This window comes from Urtica dioica, chromosome 5, assembly GCF_054948205.1.
Source record: "Urtica dioica subsp. dioica isolate 48M chromosome 5, U.dioica_male_clone48M_v1_H2, whole genome shotgun sequence".
NCBI lineage: Eukaryota > Viridiplantae > Streptophyta > Magnoliopsida > Rosales > Urticaceae > Urtica > Urtica dioica.
In genome coordinates this window covers 10620294-10632890 of record NC_142760.1, presented here as the reverse complement: position 1 = coordinate 10632890, position 12597 = coordinate 10620294, and the positions used below count along the sequence as shown (strand labels likewise).

At 40.0% G+C, this 12597-nt stretch overlaps 1 protein-coding gene across 1 annotated transcript; it reads right to left on the bottom strand.

The window, feature by feature from the left end:
* Positions 1-4643: 4643 nt before the first annotated feature.
* On the bottom strand, positions 4644-7020 carry LOC149395147 (Transducin/WD40 repeat-like superfamily protein). The gene is made up of 5 exons (XM_089614013.1): positions 6353-7020; positions 5903-5972; positions 5236-5473; positions 5065-5138; positions 4644-4975 (listed from the first exon to the last, which is right to left on the bottom strand). The coding sequence occupies exons 1-5, from the start codon at positions 6964-6966 to the stop codon at positions 4922-4924; spliced, it is 1050 nt and encodes a 349-aa protein (XP_089470139.1). The 5' UTR covers positions 6967-7020; the 3' UTR covers positions 4644-4921.
* Between the last annotated feature and the right edge of the window lie 5577 nt (positions 7021-12597).

The following is a 12597-nucleotide window of genomic DNA, read 5'->3' as shown; positions in this document are numbered from 1 at the left end:
GTCAATTGATCCCTCGTTCGAATCTGCTAGAAGCCCAGACTCATGATATCGAGGCGGGACCTTCAGCAGCTCAAGTCTAGGGGAAAGAGATGTCTACACTTTGGGAAGCCATGAGAGACTTAGCCGATGCATACGACGCAATGTATAGAGGAGTGTTCGACCCATAGATTACGTCAAGGTTGAGCCAGATTGCGAGCCTTTACGGGTCGTCGGCATCCAACTCCCCACATACATCCGAGCGCACCCTAAAGGCAGGACGTCGAGGAACACCTGAGGATCATTCATTGTCATCGGCTCGAGCAAGTCGTGACCCCAACCCTGATGAGCTCGGATATGGATCAAGTGGAAGACGTGCCTCAGGAGGACGACGTTGAGCATAATTATTCTTATTTAGACATTTTATTATGCACAGACACATAATGTTTCGTTTTTGTTTTGCTAAAACTTTTAATAAGTTTTAATTTTGGTATAAATGAAACTTTTAATTTTATGTTTCTGAAAAATTAAATTAAATTAAAAAAATAAAGACCAACACTTTTAGAAGCGACTATCCACTTCTAAAGTCGTTTCTAAATATTACCCGTGATATGGCGGGAAAGATTTAGAAGCAATAATACACTTCTAAAGTCGCTTCTAAACCCTTTTTCGCCATTTTGTGGGAGCTTTTTGCGGCGCCAAATATTTGTTTTAGAAGCGGATTTAGAGGCGACATGTCGCTTCTAAAAGTGTCGCTTCTAATTTTAGAAGCGACTGACCTTTAGAAGCGGACTTTTAGAAGCGACAATGGAATTTTAAGTTCACCGAATGTGTTCTCCAAGCAGGTTTTATCCAATCTAAAAGTGACTATTCCATGTACAGTCGTGGCACAGGACAAGAGTTTGTTGTGATATTATTGTATGTGGATGATATTATTTTATCTTGTCCAAGTATGAGTGTTATTTCTGATGTTAAGAGTTTTTTTAGTAAGGCTTTCAGGCCAAAGGATTTAGGTGATCTTAAGTACTTTTGGGGCTTAAGATTGCTAGATCAAAAGCTAGCATTATTGTCAATCAAAGACAATATGCTTTACAAATTCTGGACACTGCATGTTTCTTAGAGTCTAAGGCAGTCAAGTCTCTTATGAATCCAAGGGTTTCACTCAATCAGGAAGATGTAGACATGATTTCTAATCCTACTTTGAACAAGCGTCTCCTTGGAAAACTGTTATATTTGACAATTACAAGGCGTGACATTACTTTTGATGTGCATTTGGCTTTTAGAAGCGACTTTTGTCACTTCTAAAAGATATTTTTTGTAGTAGTGTAATATACTTTTGAGCTCTCTTCAAGAAGTCTTTATAATCCCGAGGACTAGTTTTTTAGAGGGACCACTAGAATTCGGATTCTGTTCGGAACCCTAATTTCGAAGAGTTTGAATTCTTTGTTGAGGTCCACTACTAGAAGCTCTTGCTCTTAATACCGATTGATGTAATCTTTCAACGACTCATCATGGGTTTGGTTAATATCTAGCAGCCTTTCTTTGGGGTTTTCCCGAAACAGGACCCGACGAATTGTTCCATGAACTTTCGAGTGAATTGTTTCCAAGATCCCACCGAGTTTTGCCTGAGCTTTTGGTACCACCTTTTAGTCGAGCATGCGAGGGTGATAGAGAAAGCCATGCACATTACCTGCGGTCCGACTCCTTGTAGCAGCATCCATGATGTAAAAGTGCCGAGGTGATCACTAGGGTTCGGTTTTCCATCGTAGGTCGGGATGCTTAGCATCTTGTAACGATCGGGGCATGTGATGTTCTAACACCCGAGTCGTGAACGGAGAAACTGTATCCCCAATTTTCGAAGTTGGATCCATCTAGCCTAGTGCTACTTCCTTTATTCGACGCTCCAATCTTTATTCGACGCTCCAATCTTTTGAGGGTTGGTATCGATTAGGAATCTTTTCCTGACTGTCCAGGTAACCATCGGGATTTCTTAATCAGCGGTTCCTGTTCAGCAGGTTCGTTGCCTGGTCGGTGTGAGGGTTCTTCACCAGGGATTACCACCGCCCTTCGCAATGTTAGCTTCTTTGCCCGGAGTTTCTCCTCCAGCTCCTTGTTGCTGGCTTCCAAAGCCAAGAGACACTCTTGCATCTCTTTGAACTGTTCGGCCAGGCTGGGACGAGGTAGATACTCAGCGAGTTCCTTAGAGGTGAGTGGAAAAGTACGGTTGTGGTGCTCGATCTGGGGATCGACACCGGTGGTGTTGTTGACGTCTCCGGTTGGAGTTGGCGAACTGGCCATCAATCTTCAACGCTTTTCTCCACTTCTAGCGCCAAAATATTGATCGACAAAATTAGTACAACAATTGTTTCATAAAGAGCACTTGGTTTCGAGCACGCAGTCCCGAAAACTTTGAGTGTCTAGGCAAGATTATCTCTAAATACAGACGAATCTCGTAAAAGAGAGCAAGTAATAGAAGGTGCTAAATGATAGGTGAAACTTCTGGCGTGTGTTTGTGTGTGCGAAAATGTGAAATTGTCGAGCAAGTAAGAGAGGGTGCTGAATGATAGGTGAAACTTCTGGCGTGTGTTTGTGTGTGCGAAAATGTGAAATTGGCTCTTGCTTCAGCGTTATCCTCATATGTTTATAGGCATTGGGGTGGGACGAGAATGTGGGGTGATGAGTTCCACGTCTCTGGTGGTTATTGAGTAACCGTTCCCAAAACGTGAGTAGTGGGTGGTTATCTTGTCGAGTGCTCGGCATAACCGTCAAGATGAGCGTTGTACTTAAGTTTTAATTTGTTTATACATGTTTATATTTGATTTGACTAGTCTTTGACTTATCATCTTCTTTTCTCTCCGAAGTTCTACTAGATAGGGCTCGTTCTTAACTTATGAATGGGTCGTTCTTTATCCTTAGTGAGTTCTCGGGCTTATTTGACTCGAGTTCGATGCTGGATTCCTTTCATTCTCAGTTGCTCTGAACTCTTGTTCGGACTGTGCAAATTATATGAGTAACATAGCTAATATTTCAAGACATTAGAAAAATATAAATTTGTGTACCCGTGACAAAAATTGTTAAAATGTTGACTAAATTGATCAACGACCCTAATCAGCAGTTGTCCACATTGAGATATATTTATTCTAGCTAAATTATAAAGAGTTTCATTCACATCGTGGTGTCTTGAAAATTTGGAGTCATACCGACGGTGCTTTTCCGATAGCCACAACTTTGGAGACACATCAGCAATATAGATTTGTATTTTGAGCCTACGGACATTTGATAATATAGTACGTGAGATTTTTTTTATAATATATTGCGTATTATTATCAAGACGACACTATTACCGATAGAGTCATCTTAATAGGGTTATAAAGGAGAACTTTGTTAGAAAATAGTATTTTCTAAAATTTTCCATGGGGATACCTATGTTGCAATACTATTGGGTTAAAATTCGATTTTATTCCAAAGCTTCTTCTTTGGCATGAGCACAACCGGTTCTTCACACCACGCAACCATCGAATTTTGTCCATGCCAACGCCTTCCCATCGACATCCATAAGTAAACCTCTTTCTCTCTCTCTCTCTCTCTCTCTCTCTCTCTCTCTCTCTATATATATATATATATATATATATATATATATATATATATATATATATATATATTCTATGCAGGGCCGGCCCTAGCTTTAAGCCAGTTAGGCAATGGCCTAAGACCTCAAATTTAAAGTGAAAAAGGCCTAAATATTTTTCTTCATCATATAAAAAAGGCCTCAAATTTTAGGAGGAATAAAATGCCTCAATTTTTTTTAGATAGGAAGATACTATGTTCAAGTCTCAATTTCTTTATAATATAAAGCCCTAATTTTTTTCATTCTTGCCTAAGGCCACATAATAGTTTGGGCCGGCCCTGATTCTATGTATAATATATATATTTCGCTTGTTGTATGAGATATATATATATATATATATATATATATATATATATATATATATATATATATATATATATAAATATCAAGTGATATAAACAAAAATTATGGATGCAACCTTTCATACCATGTACCAGTAGAAATACTTTGTTGTCAATTGTGTTTATTTTCTATATATTTTTTTTAATTCAAACCACATCAACTCCAAAGTACATAAAATTAAAGCAACGTTAAAGAAGCAAAAAACAATTATATTAATATTACAAAGGCATTTATGAGAATTGCAAAACTAGCGTTTTTTTTTTTTTTTTTTTCCGGTTTTCTTTAATTTCAAAATCGATCAAAAATGATGTTTTTTCAAATATTTATAAAGAAAATATATTTCAATATACAATTTTCAATATACGATATATAATTTAAGTAAGCATTTTTTAATACACATGTAATTATATTTAGCACTTTATATACATATATAAAATATCATTATATTGTATACACATTTTAAATGTGCATTAGTACTCAATTAGTATATTTATATTACCCTATTAAAAAAAATCGAATACAAAACGATTATATGAAGGTAAAATTAACACTTCACTGGACAAACTATTTTCTTCAATATAAAGCGATCAGGCATTTTTCACGATAATTTTAAGCATCCAGTACCACGTATAATGTCCATGCATATTTATAAATCTCCGAGCTTGGATACAAAAGTAAGTCTGTTTAACTGAGGAAGTAATAAAAAATTCAATAATAGCGTTAATTACGATAATATACCATGAAAAATTCAAGTTCTCATCACACAAACATCACTGCAAAAACAGAAGACCTCATACAGGTTGGTAATCGATCCCGTGTTCTGGTTCTCCAAATTGCAGCTCTCAGTGCTGACCCAAGATGTTAAAGTTCCATTTCAATTAGGGGTTATCATTGCTTCCCGGGAAAAAAAAAAAAAAAAAAAAAAAAAACAAATAAACAAACTACAATTATCAAACTCTACAATTCGCCCGACTCTCAAGGCCTCGTAAGGATCGCTATCGATTCCCACTCCAAGCTACAAATCACGTCCTGCACGCGGTTAACTCGAACATCACAAACCACACGAATCTCGATCTCGCTACAAAACTATTCTTAATCTCATCCACCAATGTACTTACCGAGGGATTGTGTCGGTCGATATCGAAGCTGTTTATAGCGCATGGTTCCTCCAATAGCTCGAGCGGTTCCTCTCCTAAACAGGTCATAAAGAATCAAAATATCAAGACTCCAAACCAGACAGACTTGATACCCAAAAAAAAAAAAAAAAATCATAGTAGAGAAAGCAATACCTTGTTCAACAACAGCGAGGATACCATCTTCAGAGCAGATCATAGCGGGCAAGATTTTGGCGGACGAGATATTTCCCGCGTTTGTGGTCTTAGAGCGTCGTTCGTACTGAACCTCCCAGACCTCGCTTTCCGAGGGGGATCGGGCTCCGATCTCGGCTGCGCCGTCCCCAGAAAGAATGATTGATTGTTTAGGCCACCTGATATCCCACGCAAATACAGTGCCTAGAGACCCTCCTGCCTAGCGCACCATCCAATAATGCTAAGTTAGGTTAGTAAAATTGGTGAAGCGTATAATCAAAATAAAAAATAATTAATTGACATCGCACAACAATTCATAAATTTTTCTTCTCTGTCTGATATTGAAAACAATATATCATATTTCATTCTTTAGGCAAGATATGATGGCTTTAGCTTTTAACGATTCGACGAAAAATTTGAAGGTAGACAAAGATAATACAACTTATAAAACGGGTTCAGAACAATAACGGATATAATGTTCATATGCTGAAAAAAAAAAAAAAAGGCTAAACCCAAACACAACATTCCAGTGCAGCTAAGGAGAGGAATAATACAAACTAGTCTGACATCGAAAAAGAATATCAGCCAGAATAAACATCAAGAGCAACTGGAAATCAAGTGTAAAATGGAAGAAAATTGGAAGGCTTACCAGACAAGTATGTTTGCGTGATGGATGAATATCGATCGAATGCACTATTCCCGAAGTTCTTCGTTGACCCCTAATTCATTTCACCACCCAATCCATTTTTAACTCTTTCAATGGTGAATAACAATAAAACACAAGATTGTTCAACTATGCCTCAAAATGGCACAATACGGCCATTCTCCAACAAACAAAACGAGTCGATGAATCTCAAAATGGTACACGGTATGTCCATAAATAGTCCGCTAATCAAACTTTCAAACTAGAATTCTAACCATACACATGATCAGATTCAAGACACCCATTTTCGCACCATTAATCACTCATCTCAAACATTACCCACAAAGATTTCTCCTTTCTTTTTCCCTCTCTAACTCCCAAACACAACAGAAAATTTTGATTTCCATGGCAAAAATCCGGTCATAGCAGCAAGAGCAAGAATGGCAGTGAACTCACCAGCCAGCCTTGAACTGCAAGACCGCGGGGCCGGGGCGCCGGAGGTCCCACCACTGGACACCGAACCCCAAACCTCCGGTGGCAAACTCCGCCGCCGACGCCCATTTCGCGGCGGCGTACGACACCAAGCCGCTCCCGTCGAAGACTCTCCGCCACTCGGCCGTCCCTTCCCCGAGCCGCGCCACGTTGACCCTCCCGTCCTCCCCCGCCGTCACGCACTCCGCGCCGCCGTCCGCCAAGTCCATCGCCGCCCCTCCTCCGCCGCCGTGGAGGATCCCCGGAGCGATCTCGGCGAGCTCTCCGACCTCGGCCGAGTCATCGGAGTCGAGAGAGAGGAAGTGGAGGGAGCCGGCAGCGGTGGCGGCGGCGAGGAGAGAGGTGGTTCTGAGGGAGGTGATTCTGGAAGGGAATGGGGAGGAGTGTTGGAGGATTAGTGTTTTGGAGGGAGTGTTGGTGAGAGAGTGGATTTGGAGGGATGAAGTGGAGGAGGTGGGGTCGAAGGCGGCGATGGCGGCGTGGCGGACGACGGGGGAGAGCGGTGGGAGCCATCGGACGGCGTCGATGTAGTTGGGTTGGGGGAAGCGCTTCAGGGTTTGAGGGTCTTCGATCGCCATTGTTTCTGAGTGAGGTCTCTCTCTTTGATGGGAAGCGGTTCAAGGTTTATGTAAGGACTCTTTGCAAGAATGACCTTGTAATAGATTTTTCTTACATCACTAGCCTCTTAGCTAAACAATTTACAAGGCTAACCTTCCCTTTTAATGAAACAAATCAAATACCTACAATACCTTCTTTTATTTTCTTTTTTTTGTAGTTACGAATTTATGAGAAAGAACTCAAAAAATCTCCATTATTGAACTCAACAAATCGAAGAAATCAGCATAAGAATTGTAAGTTTATCTAAAATCTCTTATTTTATTAAATATTTATGTTATTAATTAAGTATTTTGTAGTTACGAGTTTAAGTTCGAAAAAATATGATACATGTGTGATTTTAAACAAAATTTACTGAAATTTTTGCATTAGAACGAAGATGAACGAAAGGGTCGACCATTATGAAAAATTAGGAGTCGGCACGGTCGAGTTATTGAACTTGTTGCCTTGGTCGATCTCATATTGATAGCACTCATACAGTGTATTTTTTTTATATTTTATTCGTAAAATCCATATTGTTTTACTATTGATCTTCTTGATATTTTTTGTACTTGTCTAGTGAAATTTGATATATTCTAATTTGTATTAAGATGAAGAATGGAGAAAGAAAGATGGAGAGTCATACGAATGGAGTTCAATGATTGAAGACTTAAAGTGTATGATACTAGACGGCGTGAATAATATTACATTCCTTGTTTTGTTGAAAGAATACGTGAAAGGCTTCTTTTGAACACATCAAGAAGCTTAAAGTTAAACTATATATCTTTTATCTCAAAACCTCTGAGACCTGAGTATATTTTAGATGATATTAACGTCAAGTGTTATCTTTTAGACCGTTGTGCCGTATCTCATTGTCGAAGCGTTGTATGTCAACCTTATTTAAGAGAACGAATGTAATGATGATGTGGTAAATGAAATGCACGACAAGGAAATAGAAGAAGAAATTCGAGATGACTAGTTTGATGTTCACATTGAGGCTCCGATATCTTTCGATGTTCCTTTTACACCCATCCAAAAAGGTAATCTTCCAAATGAGCCTACTTTTGAGAACACATCCAATCGAGATGAAATCTGATCTGAAATATTTTCTGTTTCAAATGCTACACATTCATATATGGGTGTTGAAATAGATCATTGTGAAATATTAGAAACAAATAATTATTGTACGATACACAACTATGAAGATGGTATAAATTCTTTCGTCGGAGAGGAATTCAAGAGCAAAGAAGATGTGAAGAATTTGGTCATTAATGCCTCTCTAAAAGCTTGTTACAACTTTAAAATTATAAAGTCAACGAAAACATTATTTGTGGTGAAATGTGTAGTTGTGGATTGCGAATGGAAGTTGCGAGCGGTGGTCGTCCGAAACTCAGATCATTTCTCCATCCGAACATAAAATAATCACATTCATGTTCTTCTAATATTGTGGATAAGAGAAACCGACAAGCGACTGCAAACTTAGTTGGCGACATGTTGTGAAAAGAATACCCAAGCCAACTTGATACATCATTTCCGAAGACGATCGTGAATACAATGAAGAATTTCGGGGTGAAATAACATACCACAAAGCTTAAAGGGCTAAACAAATGGCTGCAAGTAGTATTAAAGGTGCACCCGTCATTAACTTTACGTTACTTCCTCGTTACTTGTACATGCTAAAAAAATTAAACTCCCGAACGGTCACACATTTGGTTGTAGACGATAATCAAGCGTTCAAGTACTTTTTTTCATGGCGTTGTGGGTTTTGTTTTTCTTGGTTTTCGATCGGCAAAGACAAACTTAGCCTTTTACGATGGTTGTTGTTACTGTTGTTATTGTAATGAAATGAAACACTGGGAGAGTGTAAGAGTGAAAAGTGAGGGGAGCTCAAATCTAGGGGGAGCCTAGGTTAGTGACTCCATAGAAATAGCTTGGAGTTAGGAATAGTGGAAGGTGATCATCCATTGTATTCATGTGTGTACTCATTCTATTGTCTAGTGGAGTTACTCTTTTTACTGGGATCTAAATCTCCCCAGAGTAGGCAGTTGAGGTCGAACTGGGTTACCATTCCTAGTGTTGTTTACTTGCTTTCATTACTTGTGGTTTGTTGTTCTTTTAGTTGTTCCTAACAACATCTAACAAGACAAGTTACACAGTAGATCTGGACTTTCAAGTGGTATCAGAGCGGGCACCCTAAGCTACTGGGTGAGGTTCTCTTGATCTGACTGTTGTTTCTAGATATGGACACGTTCGGGGAATGAGGCTCTATTTCTCGAGCTCCACTACTCGATGGTCAAAACTACGCATATTGGAAGGCCAAGATAGGAGCCTTTATACGATCCATCGATCACAAGACCCGGAAGTCCATTATTACGGAGTGGGAAGCTCCCAAGAAGGCTCTGGAAGATGGTGTTACCTTTGTAAAAAAAGGCCGAGACTGAGTAGAGTCCCATAATAGATGAAGCCTCTCTCTCAAATTCCAAAGCTCTCAATGCCATCTATAATGGTGTTGATAGAAATGTGTTCCGGTTGATTAATACTTGTGAGATTGCCAAGAAGGCCTGTGATATTCTTGAGACAGCTTTTGAGGGGACTGATAAAGTAAAAAATTCTTGATTACAACTTGTCACCACCAAGTTTGAGAACATGAGAATGCACGAGGATGAAACCATCAGTGAGTTCTATGTGAGAGTTAAAGATCTTTCTAACGAGTCTCACTCTCTCGGGGAACCCATGTCGGATGCCAAGCTAGTCAAGAAAATCTTGAGATCTCTTCCTGAGAGGTTTAAGATCAAAGTGACCACCATTGGTGAAGTGCATGACCCATCTGCAATGAAAGTGGATGAACTCATTGGGTCCTTACTCACCTAGTGATGTCTTTCTCAGGGTCCTCAGAGACGAAATCAAGGGCTTTTGCTCTCAAATCCTCTGCCCCCGAATCTTCGTCTCCTCAAGCTGAGACATCATCAGAATCTTACGAGGAGTCTTTGGCCTTGTTAGTCAAGAACTATGGGAAGCTTATGAAAATGTTCAAGAAAAAATCCCCTAACTTCCCAGGGCAATCAACTGCACCCTTCAACCAAGAGAAGACTTCCCAAGAGTATAATCTTGGAACTTCCAACAGAAATGGAAGAGAAGATTGGGGAACCCCTCATGTGTTTAAACGAAAAGGCATTCAATGCAGGGAGTGTGAATGTTTTGGTCACATCCAAGTTGAGTGTCCAAACTATCTAAGACGACAACAAAAGAACTATAATTCCACGCTTAGCGATGAAGAAAGCGAATCTGGTAGTGATGCCGGAGAGGATGGGTGCAATAACTTTCTTGCCTTCACGGCAGGAAATTCTGTCCCGGAGGAGGATCCATCAGAGGAGAATAAAGGGAAAGTTGCCCTGGCTCCTTCTAAGTGTTCAAATGATTTTCAGTTAGCTGGAAGTGGGGAACTCAGTGACAAGCTTCTTCTGCTTGCCTATGAAGTCATCATGTCTCAGACAGGATCTCCTGAAAGTGTCAAGTCTTAGTCAGGAGAAGTGGAGGAAGATTGAGTGATGAGGTCTTACTGGAGGCTTACTAGACATTATTTGTCAAATGGGCAGACGAGTCCAACGCCTAAAGTGGAGGAAGAATTGAGTGATGAGGTCTTACTGGAGGCTTACTAGACATTATTTGTCAAATGGGCAGACGAGTCCAACGCCTTCCTCGAGCAAAAATTGAAGATAGAAGAATTGGAATGCAAGCAAGCCAGCTTGCTTGAGGTCATTGGGAGTTTGAAGAAGCAAGTTACCAAACTCAATGCTGACCTAGGGAATATGACCAAGTCTGTTTAGATATTAAACTCAGGAACCTCTAGTCTTAATGAAATTCTGAGGATTGGCCAGCCCTTTTCTAGTCATAGAGGTTTAGGGTATCACTCTGGCTTCTCCTCTACTCAGAAAATATGGTTTGTAACCCCTTCCCAAGTACCTGTTGTCAATGTGCGAAAGGTGTCTCCAACATCTCAAAAGACTTCAAGTCATGGGCTATCAAGGTCAGCTCCTAAAACTGACTGGAGATGTCACTTTTGTGGAAAATGGGGCAGATTTCTAGAACATAAAAATATCGGTCAAAATGTTCTCTTTGCCCAGAGTAGATTTCCCAAGTTGAAGGTGGACCTGAGAGAACGATCTGAGAAGCAGCCCTTTCACTCTTCAGGTCGTCAAGTGTGGAGGATCAAGCAAGATCATAGAGCTCGTGTTGCTTACACCTCTCTCAAGACTACTGCCAGAGAGGACTGGTATTTTGACAGTGGGTGTTCAAGACACATGACAAGAGACGGCTCGTTTCTCGACAACGTAACGAGTTGCTCTAAGGGACATGTCACTTTTGGAGGTGGCTCTACAGGTATTGTGGTTGGAAAAGGAAAACTATATGTTTCTAGCCTTCCAGTCCTTGACAATATCCTTCTTGTTGATGGCCTCAAAGCCAATCTGATCAGCATTAGTCAGTTGTGCGACCAAGAGTTAACGGTCACACTCACAAAAAACGATTGTTTTGTCACCTGCGAGGATAACTCAGTGTACATGAAGGGACTGAGATCAGCTGACAATCGCTATTTGTGGTCTGCTCCTTCGACTTCTCCTTCTACTTGCCTTGTAAGCAAAACTGATATCATTGATCTCTGGCACAAGAGACTCGGGCACTTGAATCTGAGGAGTTTAGGCAACCTTATGTCCAAAGAGGCTGTTCGAGGTCTACCTAAGCTCAAGATCAAAGAAGTAAGGGTTTGTGGACGATGCCAAGTTAGGAAACAAGTTCGTGCGTCCCACAAGAAAGTTGACTTTCTGACCACCTCTCGTGTTTTGGAGTTTCTTCACATGGACCTCATGGGTCCCATGCAGGTTGAGAGTCTTGGTGGCAGAAGATACATCCTTGTAGTTATTGATGACTACTCAAGGTACACCTGGGTTGAGTTCCTCAGAGAAAATTCTGATGCCTTTGACGCATTCCATTCTCCGAGTTTGAGATTGCAGTGAGAGAAAGAGAACTCTTCCGGGAAGATTATGAAGATTCGTAGTGACCATGGGCGAGAGTTTGAGAACAACAAATTTCTTGACCTCTAAAATTCTCAAGGGATCGTGCATGAGTTCTCAGCTCCAATCACTCCTCAGCAGAATGGCATTATGGAAAGGAAAAACATGACAATTCAGGAAATGGCTCATGTAATGATTCATGCGAACTCTCTACCTTATAATTTCTGGCCATAAACGGTTAACACTGCTTGCCATATTCACAACTGTGTGTCTATTTGTCCCGGCATGTCCTGCACCAGCTATAAAATTTGGCGGGGGAAGAAACCCTGTTGTCAATGGTGCCCACAAGAATAGTTGTAGTCTCTATTTATGTACATTTGATGTAATATAGTCTTACGAAGACTCTTGCTTGTAACTGCTTATTTATTAATAAAAGTTGAAACGTTCATTCATTCTTCCTTGTCTGATTGAAGCTTTATGATAATCTATAGTCTTTACTCCATAAACAAACTAACAACATATGAAGAGACAAATGTAGATTTGCATGAACAAACTCTTCATGGTTTGCTTAAAACAATATATTCGCAATCTAAGGATCAAAGGACT

What these genes read in the sequence shown, in the direction of transcription:
- LOC149395147 (XM_089614013.1), bottom strand. Translation starts at nt 6,966, where the DNA reads ATGGCGATCGAAGACCCTCAAACCCTGAAGCGCTTCCCCCAACCCAAC. An exon ending in CACGCAAACATACTTGTCTG is followed by an intron (nt 5,474 to 5,902) that starts GTAAGCCTTCCA and finishes ATGGTGCGCTAG; the next exon opens with GCAGGAGGGTCTCTAGGCAC. An exon ending in TCGACCGACACAATCCCTCG is followed by an intron (nt 4,976 to 5,064) that starts GTAAGTACATTG and finishes AACCGCGTGCAG; the next exon opens with GACGTGATTTGTAGCTTGGA.